Genomic DNA, 23839 nt, shown 5'->3' with positions numbered 1-23839 from the left:
TCCACCCTCCTTACTTAATCTGCTCACAGGCTGCCTGCTGACCTCTCTGTGCCTTTGTCTTGTGCTTGGCTAGTGGCAGAGTCAGGTCTGCAGGGGCCTCCCCCAGCCTCTCCCCTGCCCCTGCTGGCTTCCTCCCCTCCCTCTCCCCCAGGCTGCTGACCCTTGCAGGCATCCCTCCCACCTGCCTGGGTCCTGCCCACAGCACAGCAGCAGCTATTTAGGGGAAAGAGCCTTCGGAGCAGCTGCAGCCAGGGCAGGAGATCAGGCAGGCAAAGAGCCCTCTGAGAGGAGGCACAGCCAAGCCAGGCATTCGGCCCCTCAGGCTCCAGGCCCAGGCCTCGAGTCCTTGGGGTTTTCTGCTGGCTGGGACAGGATCTTTGAGGTGCAGAATGGGCAACAGCATTGAGCCTCTCTCACCCACCTGTGTAACCTGCCTTCTTGCATGTTCTGGGTCGGGATTCCCCTCGACCTTCTCCAATCCGGGCCTGGAGTCCACACCTCAGCTCTACAATGAGAACCAGAGCCTTCAGGCTCAGCTGGGTCACGTTTCCAGAGGTGAGTGTCAATAGCTGCCAAGAGTGTTCAGTGTTGGGCCCCTTCTTGCCTGGCCACGCCAGTCACCCTCTGGGGAATCAAAGAGACAAGGTGGAGAGGACAGCGCTTCCCAGGCCCACCACCCAAACTCCCAGAGCTCTTCTCAGCCTCCAAAGGATGCCTTCCTGACACGTCCCAACCACGGGCCCTCAGGCTCCTGGGCTCCTGGGCTCCAGGGACAAGGAGCTCTAGGAAATCCACCCCTTCTGGGCAAACCTCCCCACACATACTCAGTCGTTAGCTAGCCAACTGGCCACCACTTAGTGTCTGTTCTACCTGCCCACGACCCACAGCTACTCTGGAACCAGGCAAGGAAGGGGCCTGAGGGCCCAGACACCCTCTCCGGGTTCTCCAGGCTCTGCTGCAGCTCTGTGTGTCCCTCCTCGAGCTGGTCTGCTCTCCCTATGTCCCCTCTCCACCGCCTACTCATACACTCAGGCTCCTGTTAGGTCACTGATTCTCATGACTGTGTCTGGAGGTGATACAAATATGTCCTGGCAGACTGACCTCTTTAAATCTTACTATTTATTGGGCATCAGTACATGGGCATCATTTTCAGTGTGGCCTGGTGGGCAGCTGACCTTAGTGTTAATTGACTTAATGAAACCAATATATTTTTGATTAGAACTTATTTTTATTTACAAATATTTGTTCAATAGCCAGAAGACATAAAGAATAGTGGCTAAGAGGATTACGCCCAGAATGAAAGAATGCTTGTGGGAAAGGATAAAGTTATCGAGAGATATCTCTAAATTAGCTCCCTCTGGAGTTGTCACTGTGGCTTAGTGGTAATGAACCCAATTAGTGTCCATGAGGCCACATGTTCAATCCCTGGCCTCGCTCAGTTGGTTAAGGATCCCACGTTGCCATGAGCTGTGGTATTTGTCACAGATGCAGTTTGGATCCTGTGTGGCTGTGGCCGTGGCCAGCAGCTGCAGCTCTGATTTGACTCCTAGCCTGGGAACCTCAATATGCTGCAGGTGTGGCTCTAAAAAGCAAAAAAAAAAAAAAAAAAAAAAAAAAAAATTAAAATTTAATGGCATATGGCTTATAGAGGCACATGGAAATTCCCAGGCTAGGGGTCTAAAAGGAGCTGTAGCTGCCTGCCTACGCCAGAGCCACAGAAAGCCAGATCTGAGCTGTGTCTGTGACCTACACCACAGCTCAGGGCAACACTGGATCTTTAACCCACTGAGCGAGGCCAGGGATAGAACCTGCAACCTCATGGTTCCTAGTCAGAATTGCTTCTGCTGCATCACAATGGGAACTCCTAAAAAGAAATTCAGTAAAATAAAAAATAAGTAAATTTTTTTTCGTAATAACTAAAAATTGTCAGAGGAAAGGTCATTGCTCAGGAAGATAACAGAAGCCATATAGATAAGGGAAAAGGCAGAACTACTAAACTACCACTGTATGCACGGCAAGACCAGCACAGTCCTCACAGCTGAGATTACAGTAAGATTTAAAGAGGTCAATCTGCCAGGCCCAGGTGATGCCACCCCAGACAACTGACAGCACCAGAGCTTTCTTTTCAGAGTTCTTATTAATAGTCCTTGAGAATCATGAAGATCAGAAAGATGTTCCAAGACAACAGGTACCCCTGATTTTCAATATGATGAAAATGATATATACTAGTACTGCTGATGTTGATCTTTGGCAAAACTCAAGAATGGAGTATTTCATAGAGGGTGTGTGAGCACTCAGAAGATAGCATTAGAAACCAGAATGTTTTCTCTAAATGCAAGACAGGCTCTATTAAATCAGAGGATTGGGAGTAGCTCAGTGGTCAACTGTTGTGTCCTGTGCTTCAGGGCAACAGGAGATCCTGAAAGAGGGAAGGTGAGGCATAAAAAACACACAAGACTCTTTTGCATTTTAAAAGGCGGGGGGGGGGGGGGGGGAGACCAGAAGGCACTCTATTCCACAGAACAAAGGCCCCTAGGCTTTAGCCCACAAGACTTTTATTAGGGAAAGTGACCTGTTTAGATTAGTGAGCAAGAATAGGCATGGGGAGTGGCTAAGCCATCTCTTAGATTTAGGGAGACTACTAGCAATAAAAGTCACAGGCCTATACATCCAGGGTGTATGTAGTGCAGCTGCCTAAAGAACAACATAGTTAACATATAAGCCCCTTATTTTATTTTGACAGGAGACCCTGTACTTTAGAACGCTGCATTGGTGGACGTGCTTATCTGGCTTTTGCCACCAGGAGCATTCCTTGGCTTATCGTGCTTTTGCACATTCCAAGTTTGCTTTCTGCAGAGTTCAGCAGTTCAGTGGTCTCCAACAGTTAACGAACACAACTAGTACCCATGAGGACTCGGGTTTGATTCTTGGCCTCGCTCAGTGGGTTGAGGATTCCCTGTTGTCGTGAGCTGTGCTGTAGGTCACAGATGCAGCTTGGATCTGGCACTGCTGTGGCATAGGCTGGCAGCTACAGCTCTGACTGGACTCCTAGCCTGGGAACCTCCATATGCTGTGGGTGTGGCCATGAAAAGACCAAAAAAAAAAAAGCAGGATCAAAAGCATTGCCAAGAAAGAAGTTCCCCATTCATTGGCGTTTGTAGGTAAAGTGAGCAGACACTTGCTTTGTCTCCCCCGGAAGCTACAGCATAAGCTCGTCTTAGTTCACTTTATCAAGATGGCTGTGTTGGGGCTCATCTTCCTTCTGAACTTTGCCCTACAGCATAAATACTCCTGTGTTTTGCTCAGCAGAGCACTCCCAGGAAACAGAATGCCTGAGGGAGGCTCTGTTGACCTCTCAATCCCGGCTTCAAGAACTGGAAATGGAGCTGGAGCACCAGAAGGTGGAACGGCAGCAGCTTTTGGAAGACTTGAAGGAGAAGCAGCAGGAGATCTTGCATTTCCAGGAGGAACGACTGTCTCTCCAGGAGAAAGACTCCAGGTTAGAGGGAGCCCATTGATAGGGAAGGCAGCCTTGTTCTCAGATTTAGGAGAAGGGATTTTTTTTTTTTTTTTTTTTTTGCTGTTCCATTTTAGGGCCATACCTGCTGGCATAGGGAAGTTCCCAGGCTAGGGGCTGAATTGGAGCTGCAGCTGCCAGCCTACACCACAGCCACAGCAACACGGGAACCAAGCCACATCTGCAACCTACACCACAGCTCATGGCAACACCACGTCCTTAACCCACTGAGCAAGGCCGGGGATCGAACCGGCATCCTCATGGATACTAGTCAGGCTTATTACTGCTGAGCCACAACAGGAACTCCCAAGTAAGGATATTGGCAAGACAATTAAGAGTCCTTTTTGAAAACCTCAATATCCCCTCTGCTATTCTAGATTTACATGTGACTGGGCAGAAGGAAGGACTTCTCTGAGAATGCCTTTTCTACTCCAAAGCTGAGAGAGCAAAACCCTGTAGAGAGGGCCTCAGCATACCACATTGTGGACAGAATACGTTCTTGTGCTTCCCGTTAGTTTTAGGGTATTAGTCTTATCATAACCTAGGGAGCTTACATACCAGCTGTGAGGCTAGTCCCTAGCAGAAACCCTACAACTGCTTGTCAACAGGAAAAGAGCACTGTAGAGGCAGTAAGAATATCAGGTGGTGTGTCCTAAGTATGGTAGCTAATGGCATAGCTCCAAGCAAAATTACTTGACCTCACCAAGCCTCTGGTGCCACATCTGCAAAACAAAAGCGATGGTCCCCAGGACCCCTGAGTTTACACCTAGGTCTAAGATTCTGTGATGCAAAAGTTGGCTCACAGCCTCTCACCCTGGTGTGGCCCCACCAGCTCTGCAGGCTTGCTTCTCTCCTGACAGGCTGCAGCATAAGCTGGCCCTCTTGCAGCAACAGTGTGAAGAGAAACACCAGCTCTTCCAGTCCCTCCAGTCAGAGCTACAGATCTACGAGGCACTTTATGGAAATTCCAAGAAGGGGCTGAAAGGTATGTTTTTCCTCCTCCCCGCACCCTGTGAGCTTCCTGCTCTTGCTAAGGATCCTGGTAAAGTCGTTACCTTGGGATCTGTGGAGATGCTGGAAACCTACAGAGTTCTGTCTCAGTCACTGGAGATCTCAATAAGAAGACAGGGGAGCTCACACACAAAGCACAGGGCTTGGTGACATGAGCAAGATCTGCTTAGACAGCCTTAAACATAGGCCATGAGAGTCAGATTTCACCTACCTGGATGAAAGTCCAGATCATGCAATAATTTTTTTTTTTCACAAAGAAGTGCAAAGAACGGTCCTGGTCATGTCATCATCTGAAAACATACCGCATGTCATGAATTCTCCACCCATACAGCCAGTATTGCAGGCAACCTGCTCCCATCATGACTCTTCCCCAGTGATTAAAAAAAAAAATTAAATCATAGAAATAACAGTATAGAACCCACATATCCAGCCTGGATTTAAATTTTAAACCTCTTGTTGAAGACGTTTGCTCCCTCTAGTATCTGAGAATCTTGTGATCCTTCCTCATTCTTCTTCCAGTGGGAAAAGGCATTCTAAGCATTGTTAAGCCAGGCAGGCTGGAGCAGAGGACTAACACCGGTGTGATGAAATTTAGCAAAGATTAAAAAAGAAAAAAAAATACCCTGACTGTGGTTTAAAAAATCAGTGTAGATATACCAGATGGGGAGACCTGGCTCTGTAGCCCCTCATGGGCTTGAGGATGGGAGAGTGAGGTAGAAACGCATGTACACAAGGAAGCTGTAGGCCAAGATTGCTAGAAAAGCTAACTTAACCTGAGACCACTGCAGTATAGCTGTGCTGTCCATATGGAGAGACCACGGTAGAAATATTGTTAGACAGTGGGACACCATCTTATAAAAGGGACATTGACAAACAAGGGACATAATAAAGGCAGGGACCACAATGTTGAGGGAACAGAAATCTCAAACTGGTTGAAGAAACTAAAATAATTTAGGCTTGGAAAAGATCATAAGAATATAAGAACTGCGGGGCACAGTCTTTAAGGCATTAGCCTGCTGCGGCACCCTTTGCCTGGAAAAGTAATAAAGCTATCTTTTTCTCCTTCAAAAAAAAAAAAAAAAAAGAATATAAGAACTGGCTTCAACGGTCAGGTGGAGAAGAGCTGATGTGTTTTGTATCCCTTCCCTCCCAAAGGCTGAACAAGGGCCAAAGGATGAAGGGCAATGGAATCAGGATCTGCATAAGGAAGGCTTTCCTTCCCACCCGAGCCTTCTGGTGATGGAACAGCTGATTTGTGAAGGAGTCAGTCCTCTTGAAATAGAAAGGAATGATTTGTCTAGGATTCTACTGAAGCAGTTCTTGCTTTGGATGTGATGTTGACTCCCTGAACATCTCAACTCTTAAGTTTTTTTATACATATATTTAAAAGTTCTTAAGTGATATGGTTTATTAAGTTTTACTATTCAGCCAAATTTCAATATTCATAAAATGTGATTGAGTTTTATCATTTTTTTTTACTTTTCCAGGGCCACTCCTATGGTATATGAGGTTCCCAGGCTAGGGGTCGAATCGGAGCTGTAGCCACTGTCGGACACCAGAGCCACAGCAATGCAGTTTCCGAGCCACGTCTGCGACCTACACCCCAGCTCATGGCAACGTCGGATCATTAACCCACTGAGCAAGGCAACGTCGGATGGTTAACCCACTGAGCAAGGGATCGAACCCGCAACCTCATGGTTCCTAGTCAGATTCGTTAACCACTATGCTATGACGGGAACTCCATGAGTTTTACAATTTTCTGATGAGAAGGTGAACGTCAGGTTCTAACTTGAAGGATTAAAGCAGCACAGCAGGCTGTAGAATAGCTCACCTACAAAGTTGTGGAAGCAGCGGTTCTGGGGGAGACCAGCCTGCCTAGAGGAGGGCTTTGTATCAGAGGGCGTGAGAAGTCAGGTTAGTGGAAAGAAGAGCTGCCATATGTAGAAGGCCTCCGCAGTAGGATGACAGTTTACATTCTGTATAGTAGGCAATAGAAAAGAGTGTGTCTATTCCAAGTAAAACATGTGTATGATGGACACAATTTTAAGATGGTAAGACAGGTTGCACATACTGGAGTTGGAAGATATTACAATCAGGGAAACTTACTGAATAGGTGTAGTGATACTCTTCTGGGCATCAAGTGATGAGTTTCTAATATAAGATGCAATCAGAAGTTAAAGGGGAATGGGGAATGGATAGATGAAAGAAGTTTCAACTAATGAGCAAAACTTTGTTAGGAGTTCTCTTGGTGGCCTAGCAGTTAAGGAGTCGGCACTGCCACTGCTGTGGCTCGGGTTCAGTCCCTGGTCGGGAATGTCTGCATGCACAGGTGCAGCCAAACAACAGCAACATTGTGAGAATTTGGATTTCTAGAAAAAGTGAGATGGAGGAGCATCATGGAACTTTGGGGCTAGTCTCTAGAAACTAACTTTATCCTGAACTACCCTCCCCTTTCATGTCTTTCTCCCTTTTAGTAGGTCTTTTTGGATTCATCTCAAAGTTCCCACCATTACAGCGCCATAATCCCTTATCCTTAACTCCATAATCCACTAAGAACTCAAATCTTTTTACGCTCATTGGGTGACAAAACCGAACTGAGACAATACAGCATTCATAGTCTTCGTTTATCCCATTTAGTGGGAATATTCACATAGTTCACTGCAGCAGTACTAATGTGTCTGGTTAAGGCTTGTGGCCCAGATACGCCTGGGCACATGTTTAATATGGCATATGCATCCTCTTGCCATACTAAAAAACAAAACAAGTTCTACCTTTTAGAATACATTTGGCTTAAAAAAATACATTTGGTGTCCGAGTTTTTAGATGAGAAACTGTGGTTTTGTAGAATATTTCTTAGATCTTTTCTTCCCCAGTATATAGAAACGGACCATGGCTCATGAGTGGAGATAAAAAAACAAGATGCTGAGAAGTCAGATTAGTCATGACCTCTGGTCTTTGGTACCCCACTCCCATTCTTACCTGCTGCCTAAAGAGCTGATGGCGTCTTCCTCCTCCCCTCTTTGATCCCTGAGTGTGGAGGTCATCATATCTCCTCCTCCCTCAGCCTCAGCCCTTCTTGAGTTCAGTTCTGACCTCCTGTCTTGAAGACCCTGCTCTCTAGCCTGCAGGACTAGGGTTAACAAGGAGATGGAATACCAGGTTTGACTTCATTTGCCAATCGCATGCCTCCCTGATACACAAGGGTCATCCGAGCCTCAGGGAAAGGTCCAGACTGGAGTGTGTGCTACCTCAGTGTATGCCAGGCACTGCCCAGGAGAGAGACACCTCTGTCACAGGTGTGTTGCTTGGGACCCTGAGATTACAGTGGGGTCCCTGGCAGAAAGGAATGACATGGGAGTGTTATGACAAATGCCTGGAAATACCGGGATCAATGCAAACAGACCCTTCCTCTCTCCTTTCAGCTTACACCTGGGATGCCTGTCACCAAGTCACTTTAAGCAGTGACTTGAGCCACCTGGTGGCAGAGATCCGAGCTTTGAGAGGCCAGCTGGAGCAGAGCATTCAGGGGAACAACTGCCTGCGACTGCAGCTTGAACAGCAGTCGGATGGTGGCTGGCTCCAGGAAAGCCAGCCTCAGCCTCTCCTCCGTCAACCAGAACTTCCCTGCCAACACTGACTCTGGAAGCAAGCAGCCACTCTTCCAAGGTAGGAAGGAAAAGGGAATCAGAAAGCCCTCAGCCAGTGGGGAGGTCCCCAGGATGTCTGTCATGGAAGGGACAGTCTTGCTTCTTCCACACTCCTTAAGGTCAGGGTGAAATCAGAGATGCCTCAGAACAGTGCCTTGAGTAAGAGCACAGGATTTAGGGGCAGATCTGGCTCCAGATTCTGAGTTTGCTACTTGGGCAAAGTGTTTGATCTCCTCAGGTATTTAAGCCTTAGTTCCCTCATCTAAATGATGAAGACAGTAATAATATATACTGTGCATATTTGTATATAATGTGGAACATTAAATGAAATAATTTACAGGTGCCTGATACAGTAAAAATACAAGAAAGGGAATGTATATATACATACGACTGGGTCATAGCAGGAATTGGCACAATATTGTAAATCGAGTATATTTAATTTTTTAAAAAGTGCTCAACAATTAACAGCTGCATATTTTAATGGCTATTCCTTTAAAAATTTTTAATTTTTATTTTATGTTGAAGTATACTTGATTTGCAATGTTGTATTAGTTTCAGGCGTACAGCAAAGTGAATCAGTTATACATATACACATGTCCACTCCTTTTCAGATTATTTCCCATACTGGTTATTACAGAATATTGAGTAGACTTCCTTGTGCTATACAGTATGTCCTTGTTGATTATCTATTTTATATACAGTAGTGTGTATATGTTAATCCCAAACTCCTAGTTTATCCCTCCTCCACCTGTCCCCTTTTGTAACCATAAGTTTGTTTTCCATTTTGTAAATATGTTCATTTGTATAATTTTTTTTAGATTCCACATATGGGATATCATATGGTATTTATCTTTCTCTGCCTGACTTCATTTAGTATCATAAACTTAGGTCTATCCATATTGCTGCAAATGGCATTATTTCATTCTTTTTTATGGCTGAGTAATATTCCAGTGTACCTTAGAAGATACACTACATCTTCGTTAGCCATTTCTCTGTTGATGGACATTTAGGTTGCTTCCATATTTTGGCTATGGTAAATAGTGCTACAGTGAATGTTGGGGATGCATGTATCTCTTCAAATTATGGCTTTCTCCCGATATTTGCCCAGGAGTAAGATTGCTGTATCCTATGGTAGTTCAATTTTTAGTTTTTTAAGAAGTCTCTACACTGGTCTCCGTAGTGGCTGTGCCAGTTTACCTTCCCACCAACAGTGTAGGAGGTTCCCTATTCTCCACCCCTTCTCCAGCATTCATTGTTTGTAGACTTTCGATGATGGCCATTCTGGCTGGTGTGAGGTGGTACCCCACTGTAGTCTTCATTTGAAATTCTCTAATAATTAGCGAAGTTGAGCATTTTTTCATGTGCATGTGGCCATCTGTACGTCTTCTTTGGAGAAATGTCTGTTTAGCTCTTATGCCCATTTTTTGCTATTCACCTTTCTAAAATAAATTTTATTGGAGTATAGTTGACTTACAAAGTTGCATTAGTTTCAGGTGTACAGCAAAGTCAATCAGTTATGCATTTACATAGATCCATTCCTTTTCAGTTCTTTTCCCATATAGGAATACTCAGTACTCCAAGTATTGTGTAGATTTCTCTATGCTACACAGTAGCTCAGTACTTACCTATTCTATATACAGTAGTATCTATATGTCAATCCCAACTCCCTAATTTATCACTCCCCCCCTCCCCAAATTTGCCCTTTGGTAACCATACATTTGGTTTCAAAATCTTTGAGCCTGTTTCTGTTTTGTAAGTCCTTTTGTATTATTATTTTTATTAGATTCCACATGTTAGTGATCTTATATGATACCTGTCTTTCTCTGACTTAGTATGGGAATGTCTAGGTCCATACATATTGCTACAAAAGGCATTATGTGATGCTTTTTATGACTAAGTAACATTCCATTGTATATATGTACCATAACTTCTTTATCTAATCCTTTCTTAAAGGACATTTAGGTTGCTTCCATATCTTGGCTGTTGTAAACAGGGCTGTGATGAACACTGGGTTGCAAGTATCCTTTTGAATTATGGTTTTCTCTGGATATGTGCCCAGGAATGCGATTTCTGGGTCATATGAGAGTTCTTTATTAGTTTTTTAAGGAACTTCCATACTATTCTCCATAGTGGTTGTAGCAGCTTGTATTCACACCAACAGTGTAGGAGTGTTCCCTATTCTCCACACCTTCTCCAGCATTTATTGTCTGTAGACTTTTTGATGGTGGCCATTCTGACTGGTGTGAGGTAATACCTCAGTGTAGTTTTGACTTGCAATTCTCTGATAATTAGTCATGTTGAGAATCTTTTCATGTATTTTTTTGGCCACTGTCTGTCTTCTTTGGAAGAATGTCTGTTAAGATCTTCTGATCAATTTTTAATTGGGTCGTTTGGGGTTTTTTTTTTTTTTTTTTGCATAAAGCTGTATGAGATGTTTGTATATTTAAGAGATTAATCCCTTATTGGTCACTTCATTTGCAAATATTTTCTCCCATTCTGTGGGTTGTCTTTTTGTTTTGTTTAGAGTTTTCTTTGCTGTGCAAAAGATTTCAAGTTCGATTAGGTCCCATTTGTTTGTTTTTTGTTTTTATCTTTATTACTCTAGGAAGTAGACCAAAAAAGATATTGCTGAGGTTATGTCAAAGAGTACTCTGGCTATGTTTTCCTCTAGGAGTTTTATAGTATCCAGTCTTATTTTTAGGTCTTTAATCCATTTTGAATTTATTTTTGTGTATGATGTTAGATTTCGTTCTTCTACATGTAGCTGTCTAGTTGTCTCAGCACCACTTACTGAAGAGACTGTCTTTTCTCCCTTATATATTCTTGCCTCCTTTGTCATAGACTAATTAACCACAGGTTCCTGGGTTTAGTTCTTGTCTTTCTATGCTGTTCTACTGATCTATATTTCGGTTTTTGTGCCCATACCATACTGTTTTGATGACTCTAGTTTTGTAGTGAAGTATGAAGTCCGTGAGCCTGATTCCTCCAGCTGTTTTTCTTTCTCAAGATCGCTTTGGCTATTTGAGGTCTTTGTGTTTCCATAAAAATTTCTAAAATATTTGTTCTATTTCTGTGAAAAATGCCATTGGTAGTTTGATAGGAATTGCACTGAATCTATAAATTGCCTAGGGTAGTATGGTCATTTTGATAATGTTGATTCTTCCAGTCCAAGAACACGGTATATCTTTCCACCTGTTTGTGTCACTGCTTTCCAACATCAGTGTCTTACAGTTTTCAGAGTACAGATCTGTTGCCTCGTTATGCAGTTTTACTCCTAGGTTTTTGATACCCTTTGATGTGATGGTAAGTGGGACTATTTCCTTAACTCCTCTCTCTGATCTTTTGTTGGTAGTATATAGAAATGCAAGAGATTTCTTTTTGTTACCAAAAAAAAAGAAATGCAAGAGATTTCTGTGTATTAATTTTGAATCCTGAAATTTTATCAAATTCATCGATGTGCTCTAGTAGTTTTCTAGTAGTATCTTTAGTATTTTCTATGTATAGTATCATGCCGTCTGCAAACAATGACAGTTTTACATCTTCTTTTCCATTTGGATTCCTTTTATTTCTTTTTCTTCTCTGACTGCTGTGGTATAATGTGTCTTTTAAGGCCTGTGTTTCCTTATGATTTTCTGTCTAGCTGATTTTTCCATTGGTGTAAGTGGAGAGTTAATCGTCCACTATTATCGTGTTAATCGTCCACTGTCAGTTTCTCCTTTTACAGGTGTTAGCATTTGCCTTATATATTGAAGTGCTCCTGTGTTGGGTGCAATATTTATAATTGTTGGAGTTCCTGTCATGGCACAGAGGAGATGAATCCGACTAGGAAGCATGAGGTTGCAGGTTTGATCCCTGGCCCCACTCTGAGGGTTAAGGATCCAGCATTGCCATGAGCCATGGTGTAGGTCACAGACGCAGCTCGGATCTGGCATTGCTGTGGCTCTGGTGTAGGCTGGCAGCAACAGCTGTGATTAGACCCCTAGGCTGGGAACTTCCGTATGCTGTGGGTGTGGTCCTAAAAAAGACCTATATATATATATATTGTTATACTTCTTCTTGGATTGATCCTTTGATCATTGAATTGTCATATGTAGCATCCTTCTTTGCTTTTTTTAACCATCTTTATTCTAAAGTCTATTTGTCTAATGAGAGTATTGCTACTCCAGATTTCTTTGTTCTTTTTTTTTAGGGCTGCACCCACAGCATATGGATGTTCCCAGTCTAGGGTTCAAATCGGAACTGCAGCTACCAGCCTACACCACAGCAACAGCAACGAGGGATCTGAGCATGTCTGTGACCTATACCACAGTTCACAGCAACACTGGATCCTTAACCCACTGAGTGAGGCCAGGGATCAAATCAACATCCTCATGGATATACTAGTCAGGTTCATTACTGCTGAGCCATGATGGGAACTCCCCAGATTTCTTTTGGTTTCCATGTGCATGAATTACCTTTTTCTACCCCTTCACTTTCAGTCTGTATGTGTCCTTAGATCTAAGGGGGTCTGTTTTAGACAGCATATATATAGTTCTTGTTTTTGCATCCATTCAACCAATCTGTATCTTTTGGTTGGAGCATTTAATCAATTTATATTTAAGGGAATTAAAGATATCTATACTTTTCTTGCCACTTTTTAAATTGCTTTGGGTTTGTTTCATAGGCCTTTTTTCTTTTCTTCCTCTTGGTTTCTTCTCTTCTTCAATAACTATTTTCAGTGTTGTGTTTGGATTGCTTTTCCTTTTGTGCATGTGTGTGCATCTAGTATAGATTTGTTTGTGGTTACTGCATGGTTTTGATATAGCAGTCTCCCTTCTCTGTCTCTCTCTCTATGTACGTGTGTGTGTGTGTGTGTGTGTGTGTGTGTGTGTGTGTACATATTACACGATTGTTTTAAATTACTTGTCCCTCAATTTCAAATGCATTTTCAATATCCTACATTTGTACTCTCCTCTTTGGACGATTTCCAGTTTGATATCATATTTGTGCGTAGATGATTTCCTACCTTCACTATGTGTTTGCCTTTTACGAGTGAGCTTTCTCATCTATCATATTCTAGTTTCTACTCATGGCCTTTTCTTTTCCCCCTACAGGAGTTCCTTTAGCATTTGTTGTAAAGCTAGTTTGGTGGTGCTGAAACCTCTTAGCTTTTGCTTGTCTGTAAAACTATTTTTTTTTTGGCTGTGCCTGTGGCATCTGGAAGTTCCTGGGCCAGGGATCACACCCACGCCACAGCAGTGACATGAGCTACAGCAGTGGCAATGCCAGATGCTTAACCAATAGGCCACCAGGGTACTCCTGTAAAGCTTTTGATTTCACTATTGAATATGAATGAGAGGCTTGCTGGGTAGAGTTCATGGCTGTAGCTTTTCCCCTTTCGTCACTTGATAAACATATCATGCCACTCATTTCTGGCCTGCAGAGTTTCTGCTTAAAAATCAGCTGATAGATAACTTATGGGGATTCCTTTGCATGTTATTCACTGCTTTTCCTGTGTTGCTTTTATTTTTATTGGTGTATAATTGATATACAATGTTGTGTTAATTTCTGCTCTACAGCAAAGTGATTCAGTTACACATAGATATACACACTCTTGTTGATTTTAATATTTTCTTTTGTCTTTAAGTTTTGTCAGATTAATATCTGTCTCAGCAATGTTCCTCCCTGGGTTTATCCCATATTTTAAGACTCTGTGTGCTTCCTGGACTTGTGGTTCCTTTCCAATGTTAGCGAAGTTTTCTGTTATCTCTTCAAATATAGTCTACAGCCCTTTCTCTCTTCTCCTTCTGTGACCCCTATGGTGTGAATGTTCTGCACTGAAACATGTACCAAAGTTCTCTTAGATTGTTCTTATTTCTTTTCATGCTCTTTCTTTTCTTCATTCTGCTCCATGGCAGTGATTTGCACCAATCTGTCTTCAGGCTCACTTTTTAGTTTTTAGGCCTCATTTATTCGGTTATTGATTTTTTGTTTCAGTTAATGTATTTGCACCTCTCTGTTCTTTAAATCTTCTAGTTCTTTGTTAAATATTTCATGCATCTTCTTGGTCTCTGCCTCCTTTGTCTTTCTGAGATCTTTGATCATCATTACTCTGAATTCTCTTTCAGGCAGACTGCCCACTTCCACTTCAATTAGTGGTTTTCCTGGGGGGTATCTTGTTCCTTCTGCTGGAATGTATTTCTCTACCATTTTATTGTTTCTAACTTTCTGCATTTGTGGTCTCCATTCTGCAGGCTGCAGGACTGTAATTCTCCTTCTTGTGTCTGTCTCATGGTGGGTGAGGTTGGTCTAAGGGCTTGTGCAGGCAGTATAGTGGGAGGACTTTTGCCTACCCACCAGTGGGGGGAACTGGATCTTTTCCCTCTGATGGCCAGAGCTGTGTCAAGTGGTGTGTTTAGAGTCAGCTATGGGCTCAAGATAACTTTAGGCAGCTGTCTGCTGCTGGGTGGGTCTGTGTTCCCACCCTGTTGGCTTTTGGTCCTCAGAGGTCCCAAAACTGAAGTCTGCAGGCTATTGGGTGGGACCAGGTCTTGGTGCTACATGATGACCGCTGGGAGAACTCACACTGATGAACATTTCCTGGTGCCTCTGCCACCAGTATCCTGCCCCCACAGTGAGCCACAGCCACCCCCCAACTCCCCAGGAGACACACCAAGACCAGCAGGTAGGTCCTGCCCAAGCTCCTGTGGAGTCATAGTTGTGCCCTGGTTCCCAGTGCACATAAAACTTGTGTGTGTCCTCCAAGGGTGGAGTTTCTGTTTGCCTCAGTCCTGTGGTGCTCCCACACTCAAGCCCCACCGGCCTTCAAAGCCAAGGCCTCTGGTAGCTCTTCTTCCCAATGCCAGACCCCAAGGCTGGGCAGTCTGGTGTGGAGCTCAGACCTCTCACTACTGTGGGAGAATCTCTGCAATATAATTATTTGCCAGTTTGTGGTGCACCCACATGGTATGAGATTTGCTATTGTGAAATTGCCCCTCCTACTGACTCTTTGTGGCTTCTTTTTTGGCTTTGGATGTAGGATATCTTTTTTTGTACGATCCAGGCGTTCAGCAGTTAGTTGTGATTTGGTGTTTTTTTGAGAGGAGGCAAGCTCAAGTTCTTTGACTCTGTCATCTTCTCTCCTCTCCCTAATGTCTATTCCTTATGTGTGCAGGGTGCTTTAACATTCACCACGTTTTCAAGTGCTTTTTCAAATAATTTCATCAGAGATAGGACAGGTTTTATTGCCTCTGTATTTCACATGAGAAAACTTCAGCATTGAGACAATTAAAAGACATTCTAAGTTTCCTGGAGTTAGAGGCCAACCCAGAATTCAAAGCAGAAGTTTTGATTTCCAGTCTCTGTTCCTTCCACCTCACTATGCTCTGTCTCAGTACTGCTCATCTTTCCTCTAACCAGGCTTTCCCTTCTGACTGCCTCCCCACGACACCAGCCAGGACTCAGCCCCATTGGCCCAGTCACTCCTCCTTCTCCTCCAGCATGAGACCTGAGCTGGAAAGCAGGCTCTAAGCCACATTAGCTTGACCAGGATTATTTCAGTCTCCTGGTGGGATTTTCCAATTCCTCCCTGGAGGTTTGCTGCCTGGGCTCCATTAGGGCATCTCAAACTTACCAGGGCTTCTATCTCCTATTCTTCTCATACTACTCTATATTTCACTCATCAAAATGGAGATTAGAGTGCTGAGTTTAATCACACATAAACCCATTCATTCTTTGATGAAATATTTATATATATATATATATATATATATATATACATACTGTATATATCTAGGTATATTTCTATTTAGTTATAAAGCATGGTAAAAGACATACCACATACAAAATTATATTCAAATCTGGGGTTAGAAAAACATACCTAATCATTTTTCAAACTGGAAGTCACTTTCTCATGGAACACCCTTCAATTATAGGAACATCTTACTTTTGCAAAATAAGTGATTTATTTGCCATTGGTTTTGACTGTGGGTACATGGATGACGATTAGGTAAGAAGAGCACGATGTTACCTTAGATTTCCAATGGCAAAGCCTAAGCTGTGCATGCGTTTGGGGAGCAGCATTTTCCAGGGTTCCTAAAGCTGTGATTATCTTTACTTGCTAGATTCAGTTGCCTCCCCTCCAGTTCGGGATGTGGGCATGAATTCTCCAGCTCTGGTCTTCCCCAGCTCTTCTTCTGCTCCTCCTGGCTCAGAGACCACAACCTTCAATAGGACAAATGGTAAACAGCGCAACTACAGGGCTCAGGGTCTAGTGATGGAAAGTTATTGATGCAACTAATAGTTGGCTCTCTATATGTACATTATCTGAATTTAGAGAGTTTTTTCTGCATGTCCCAAGGCCCTTAGCCCTACTTATTGCACCTTCTGTGGCTGCCTTTTTTTGTCATTTTTCTTTCTCCTATGGCTTTCCTATTGCTCTGGTACTGCCTCATTGCACTATAATCTCTGCCTTCTTAAAAGTGCTCTCTATCCAACTTAATTTCCTTGTCTGGGCCTTCTCAACCCCCAAATTTAAAAGTTTTTATTAATAATATCTGCCCTGAATATTTTATTGGTCGATAAGGATAAAAGCTGCCTCCTGGCAATCTATCATCATGAGGTGATATAAGAAAGATTATAGAATATAAAACCCAGAGTATCTATGGACTTCACACTTGTGCTTTCCAAGACTGTCAAGATTTCTTGTTTCTGGCCTCTCTCACTACTTGATGTCCTTTTTGGATTGAACTGAGAATATGCTTATGAATAACAGTGGATTCTGTTGTGTTGTGGTATTATTCCTCAGAGCTGGGTTTGGATGCTTCTCCAGTGAAGAAGAACCCTCACCCTCCCAAGCTGGAAGGTGATGCTACTGACGGCTGCTTTGCCAATAAGCATGGCCGCCATGTCATTGGACACATTGATGACTACAGTGCCCTAAGACAGCAGATTGAGGAGAGCAGACTGCTGGTCAAGAAGATAGCATCTCTCATGAGATCAACCTGCAACTTTTCTGGCCTTGAAGCTCCAGGCCCAGAGGTAATCATATCATAGCTCTCAGGTGCACCTTTTTCCTCAGGGCCTTTCTTCTTCTGATTTTAGCTCCTTCTCCTGCTATTTCTTTTCATGCTCCAGATCTCCAAGCCAGCTCCAATCTTCCATTTTCATCTGCTAAGTTCACTATAAGCTCTGCTCTGTTCTATATGTAGCTGACTTGATATATCCCCCTCAGAACCACAGAAAAGCTTTTACAGCATTGCCATCCTCATTGCCATCCTCATCAGTAGAGCATGTTAAGTGTCAACATACATGTGGTGCTGTACTGAGTACCTTTTATTTGCTTATTATCTACTGAAGCCATGCTTGCACATGACCATCTGTAGGCAGAAAAGAAAAAAAAAATGTCAGTCGGCTAGAAATTGAGAATTTGAATCCATATGGGCAGGCGTGATATCAGACGTGCTGTGGGAGTGACAGCATGAACCCAGAGTCAGCTGTTATCCCAAGCAGGGAAAGTAACAGGTCCACAGGGGGTGCATAAGTTCTTTGGGGAGTAGAAATACCAGACAAAGGGAGTGGCACCTCAGTCCTACAAACAGTGCAGCTCATCTGATGCATAAGCTGTGATTTAGGGAAGGGCAAGATGGGGCCAGTGCAAAAACTAAGGACCTCAGATTCTAAAGCACAAAGCAGGGCTAGAAGTTAAAGAGTATGGGGGAAGCTGGAATCAAATGAATTCCTGCCATAGGAGGTTCCTGCTGAGATCAGAGTAGCTCACTTTCTGGGCTAAAAAACGGATTTCACAGGGTCAAGTAGACCACGTCTGCGCCTCACTCACAAAAGAAGCTGAGGCTTATGCTCAGGAAAAAAGAAGTGATTTCTCAGCCCCAGGGATACCCATGGCTACCTCCCCCTTTTCCCAGGAGATGGGCAGCAAAGGTGTCCATGAGCTCCTGAGCAGCACCAACACTCTGCACCAGCGGCTGGAGGAGTCGACCTCCCTCCTCACCATGTTCTGGCGAGCAGCCTTGCCAAGCTCCCAAGGCCCTGCACTGGCTGGCAAAGTGGTAAGAAACCAGCATCGTCTACAGGTCCTGCCCCCAGATATCCTTCTGCCTCCTTGGTCTGCACATCCTGAAGTTTGGGAGCCAAATGGTCAGTTGGGACAGAGGGAGCTGATGGGAGTGTCCCTGGAGGGAGACTTCCCCATGATGGCCGATTTCAGTCTATCTCTGACTATATCTCTTCGCCTCCCACCCACAACCCCTCAAATAAGTAATCAAAGAGAAAAAGGAAAAGATATGGAATAGGCAGACATGAGAGCCCGGGTAACCCATAAACCTTTGGTTTCTTCACTTTTCCAAAGTTTAGCTGAGCTGAAGTTCTTGGCCATGTTGAAACATCAATACTTCCTTTCCCATCCCCACCTTACCCCCAGGTCCACATAGTCAGGCAGGATCACAGAATGTCACCAGAAGTCAACTGGCCTCTTTTAGCCACCCACTGGAATCCCAGAAAAATCACTTAAATCAGCTTCTCTGGGTCAGTCCTAGGGAGAGTCCGCCTCCCCCAGGGGCTTTCATATCTCAGGCTGGCTCTCTGGTTGGTGATCTCGGATACACAGCTTTCAGGATCCCTGCAAAAGGGTGTAAACTCCAGACTAATATCACTGACACCTTAGGGGACCCAACGATGCTAATTTCATAGAAGGGGTTGTTTTGCCATCTTAAGGCTGGCCCAAACATGTACAAACTTGCTGACTCTCTCAGCCAGCTCTGTCTCCCCAGACATAATACTCCTAAAGTAGCCAAGTCTTACTTGGGATGCCAAAGTGAGTTAACTATGTCAGCACCAAATCTGAGCTCTTGTTCATAGCCGGGAATGTCCGTGTGGCCTGAAGTCAGATTCTCTGCAACAACAGGAGCGTCGTCTGTGCTAAGCTGCACCGGGGCTGCCAGGTCCTCAGTGTTCCCACCTAACGGCCCGTTCAGAGCCATCATCACCTGGAGGGCTTTAATGAGGGGAACCCAGTCCAGAAATAGTTGGAAAAATTGTAAAATCCTGTTTGGGGTTGTAAAGAGCCACAAGGCACAGGGTGCTTTAGGCCTTCTGACCATTGACAGTCTTTTTCTCCCCAGGGAGAGTCCGTGAAAAGGGAGCTTCTGGAACTGAAAACCAAACTATCCAAACAGGAGAGTCTACTTCAAAGCACGACCGAGCGTCTAAAGACTGCCAACCAGCAGAAGGAGAGCATGGAGCAGTTCATCTTCAGCCAGTGTGGGTAACCCCCAGCCAGGGAATGCGACAGGAAATGGAGGGTGGGCAGATTCCCCACTTGCGCGGTGGATGGACAGTGACCAGAGAGGCTCAGGGACAGGGGAGACTGATGTGACATTCCTGAACCTCCTGTGCCATCAGCAATCAGGGAGGCAGAGGGAGGGCGTGGGGGACAAACTCCAGACTAATATCACTGACACCTTAGGGGACCCGAGCCGAGTGTCCAGAAAGGACGGCCTTTAGAACATATACCCAAGGCAATGCCCTGCTGGTAACTGCTGCCTTTGGGGGCCGTTTTGTTGTTTCAGTGACCAGGACTCATGATGTTTTGAAGAAGGCAAGGACTAACTTGGAGGTAAGGAAACTACTAGACCAGTCAGAGCCATAGAGCTCATCCCAAACCCATCACCAGCTGTCATCAGAGTCTGCAGGTAATCCCTGAACTGCTCTGACCTTCCAGGAGATTACTGGTCCACTAGTGGGAGCACAGGGCCTCAACGAGCATCCCTCTATCTCTGTCCCCATCAGCCTCCCACCCCAATTAACCTTCTCTACCTCGTGGCTCACTCTCACTCTGTCATCATCTTCTCTCTTGATTCCAGTTCTCTCTCCATTGTGCCAAGGACAAATGTGGTTCAGTTGATTGTCAAGGCCAGAGGTCATAGGGTCTGCTTCTGATGAGCTTCCAGTAAAGGGGTCCTGAAGCCCGTCATATGCTCTGGGCTTTCCTATACAAATATAGGGGAAAATAACAGTAAGATGCAGCCTAATTAGTTGATTTCACTGCATACCACTGGGTTAAGAATAGCAATTTGATTTTGACTTATCTTTTTCTTTAAGCAACAACATGAAAGAAGGTCATTGGGCCTGTTGATCTAAAGGAGAATTTGGTAATAAGTAAAAACTGAACCTTAAAGGGAAAGAGCTCATTTCTCTGTTTATTTGAAACACTAACACACTGCCTAGCAACCACTTTGAAGAAAAACTTGAGGTGTAGAAATGGCTTAAAAAACAGAAACTAAATCTTTTACCATGGACTTTAAAGCTTTGCCATAAGCAATTGAGCGCATTCCTAGGAATGTTCCTAAATTATAATCTAAGAGAATGGTGACCCTACAGTATGAAAATGGGTTGGGCCATGATTTATCTTTTTTTTTTTTTTTTTTTTGATAATTCCTTTTGTTTTTCTCTGATGAATTCCTTTCTTTCCTGAGCCTCTTTAGAAGAACACTTACAAGATTGCCTCCATAAAGCCTTATTCCTGTCCCAGCAAAGGTAACCCAACTGCATCTCTTACTGCTGGCTCCCCAGTTTAGAATTCCTCTCTACTTCCCCTAGGCATTGGGAAGGGCCCAAAGCCTGGTTTCTAATTCCAGGCTTGTCACTAACTGGCTGTGTGGCTTTGGCTGGCCCCAGTCTCGGTGATCCTGCTGCCCCTCATCTGTAGGAGGTGGGACTAGACTTAGATGATGCTGACTCGCCCCCCCCGCCCCTTTTCTCATCAAGTAAATGAAACAAAAACTGAATAGGAGGACCTCCCTGTCCTCTTCTTCCTACAACAGGCTGTTTGTACATGTGCATGTTTCATACCAAGCACGTCTTGTCCTGGGAGATCACAAAAGCCATCCTTTTTCTCCAAAGTGAATTGGAGAGTGACCTGGTCCCTGAAGGGGGAGCATAGCATCCAGCCACCTGATGTGCAGTGGCTTTGAGCAGAGGTATCGCCACAGGAGGCGGTGGGAAGCTTTTCCTCTGACCTGTGGCACCAGGCGCTCCTCCAGACCTCAGCACATCCCCTTAGCTCATCGTCTTAACAGCCTCTCACTGTGCTCCTGGCTCATGTCAGCACTCAGCTCTCTCTCCAGCCTCAGGAGCTGTCGCCACTCAGCTCTCTCTCCAGCCTCAGTCAGCCACCAGCAGGGCCTGATAATGGGCTCTTACTTTGTGTTATTTTGGTCTCCAGGTGAAATCCCTAAGGGCTCTGCCATGCACTCCAGTCCCGTGACCCTTGCCTTTCAGGAGCCATACAAGACTCGAAGCCACTCAAAACAGCAGGAAGGATGGGCCTGCCCGCCTTTTGCACAGCTCCCTGTCTGCTGAGGAGGACCAGGGTCCCCTCCTCTACACCTGATGAAAGAAGTCAGAGATGTAGCCTGGTGGGGCAGGGCGAAAGGCAGAGGGCCTTCCCTGTACTTGTGGCATAACTAGCCGCAGTTGCGGAATAACCTGGCCCACTTGGCCCAGCGCTAAGCAAAACATGCATAGCTTGTAGAGGACCTCGTGACACTGCTTCTGAACACGCCTAAGGCATGGGAACCAGCAACAGCACATTTCTCACCTCAGCACCCATCCTCAGCAGGTCAACTCGGGGGGAGGAGGGCCTGCCTCCTAGGAATGGGACATGAGGTCCCGACACTGGAGCTCCTGGGCAGATCTAAAAGCACAGGACTGAGCAGCAGTGCCCTGCTGGACAGTGTGGCCTGGGCCCTACGACCTAACTGGGGGCCAGCACAGCTGAGTCACAATCAGGCTGGGCATCAGTCTACACTGCAGCACCTGAGTTATTTGAATCCATGTGGTGAGAGGTGACTCCGAGATGCCATCTCATGCTCAGCCTGTACCTCCTGTTTCTATTCCTTCGTGATCTCCAAAAAAGTGTTCTGACCTCACTCTGAAGATACTGTCCCATTTTGTCCTCCTACCTTCTCTCTGGAACTGGGGACTGATGGCCACACCAAGCCCACTGAAAGTCTTGTGTAAAGCAAACCAGTGATCATTTTAAGTGATATATCTGAGGGCCCCAATTGTGCTAAAGCATAGTCTGTACCTTTACAGTGCTTTAGAATGTCTGTATGTGTGTATAAATGTGTCATACATATTTATATATGTTGCTATAGCAGTATGTGTGTAAGCTAACATAACTGGTGGACAGGGTCAGGGAGAGAAAATGAAAACGTCTTGTTGGTGGCTATTAAAGGAAAATATGTATACAGAAATAAAATTTCTTTGCTTAGTTTCCAGTTTCTGCTCCAGTCACCACAGTGAGGATGTAAAAACAGAAAAGACAAACTGTCATTAAAAAACTCAAGATCTCTGAATAACCAAAGCAATCTTGATAAAGAAAAACGAATCTGAAGGGAATCAGGCTCCCTGACTTCAAACGATATGGTCTCTTCAATTAGCGGTGCTGGGAAAACTAGACAGCTACATGTAAAAGAATGAAATTAGAACACCCTCTAAAACTGTTCACAAAAATTAAACTCAAAATGGATTAAACGCCTAAATATTAGACCAGATACTATAAAAGTCCTGGAGAAAAACATAGGTGGAACACTCTTTGACATAAATCTCAACAATATCTTTTCTTTGTCTTCCTCCTAGACAATGAAAATAAAAACAAACAAATGGGACCTAGTTAAACCTAAAAGTCTTGGCACAGCAAAGCAAGCCATTACCAAATTAAAAGACAACCCACAGAATGGCAGAAAATATTTGCAAACAACGTGACCAAAAGGTGATTGAGCTCCAAAATATATAAACATCTCACACATCTTTATATCAAATAAACAAGCAACCCAATTAAACATTGGTCAGGAGATCTAAACAGTCATTTCTCCAAAGAAGACAGACAGATGGCCAAAAAGCACATGAAAAGATGCTCAACATCACTAATTATTAGAGAAAGGTAAATCAAAACTATAATGTGGTATCACCTCACACCAGTCAGAATGGCCATCATCAAAAAGTCTACAGGAGTCTCCAGTGTGGTTCAGCAGGTTAAGAACCCGACTAGTATCCATTTCAATCTGGTGTTGCAGCAAGCTGTGGCATACGTTGCAGATGTGGCTCGGATCTGGCATTGCTGTAGCTGTAGCACGGGCCAGCAGCTGCAGCTCCAATTCGACCCTTAGCCCAGGAACTTCCATATGCCACAGGGGCAGTCCTAAAAAGAAAAAATCTACAAACAAGAAATGATGGAGTGGGTATAGAGAAGAGGGAACCCTCCTATACTCTGGTGGCAATGTAAGTTGGTATGACCACTGTGGAGAACAGTATGGAGGTTCCTTAAAAAAATAAATATAGAGCTGCCATATGATCTAGCAATCCCATTCCTGGGCATATAGCCAGCAAACACCATAATTCAAAAAGATACATGCACCCGAATGTTCATTGCAGCACTATTTACAATGGACGCAAACTAAATGTCCATCAACAGAAGACTGGATAAAGACGATGTGGTACATACACACAGTGGAGCATTAGCCATGAAAAAGAATGAAATGATTCTCTTTTTAGCGACAGGGATAGACCTAGAAATTATCATACTAAATGAAGTAAGTCAGACAAAAGACAAATATCATATGAGTTCACTAATATGTAGAATCTAATAGAATGGACACAATAAAAT

The 23839-nt window shown here is 44.2% G+C and overlaps 2 protein-coding genes across 43 annotated transcripts in view; one reads left to right on the top strand and one right to left on the bottom strand.

Moving 5' to 3' along the window:
• Window positions 1–23839, bottom strand: part of LOC100737336 (NBPF family member NBPF6-like) — a 117506-nt gene that overhangs the window by 38292 nt on the left and 55375 nt on the right. For 29 of the 42 annotated variants that reach the window (XM_085023308.1, XM_085023293.1, XM_085023318.1 and 26 more), the window contains exons 2-3: window positions 19987–20159; window positions 422–624 (exon numbers count right to left, since the gene is read on the bottom strand). The gene's annotated coding sequence lies outside the window, so the exon portion shown is untranslated. Of the gene's footprint in view, window positions 1–421; window positions 625–4739; window positions 4819–7507; window positions 7659–16183; window positions 19064–19986; window positions 20160–23839 lie in introns of those variants that run through there. The other 13 variants (XM_085023288.1, XM_085023303.1, XM_085023284.1 and 10 more) reach the window with 5 other exon arrangements.
• Window positions 375–22444, top strand: LOC110255218 (myomegalin-like). The gene is given in 12 exon segments (XM_085023334.1): window positions 375–555; window positions 3310–3499; window positions 4378–4502; window positions 7951–8102; window positions 8104–8194; window positions 16278–16394; window positions 16961–17193; window positions 18078–18221; window positions 19293–19431; window positions 19740–19786; window positions 20655–20706; window positions 21395–22444. Coding segments are annotated over 12 exon segments (1593 nt in total). The 5' UTR covers window positions 375–389; the 3' UTR covers window positions 21532–22444.

The sequence above is a fragment of the Sus scrofa genome, chromosome 4, assembly GCF_054392235.1.
Source record: "Sus scrofa isolate SSC_HxYL_T2T_F1_AM1 chromosome 4, Sscrofa_HxYL_maternal_Yorkshire_Landrace_v2.0, whole genome shotgun sequence".
Classification (NCBI taxonomy): domain Eukaryota; kingdom Metazoa; phylum Chordata; class Mammalia; order Artiodactyla; family Suidae; genus Sus; species Sus scrofa.
The sequence above is the reverse complement of the archived record's forward strand: the minus strand, read 5'-3'. Positions and strand labels throughout refer to the sequence as shown.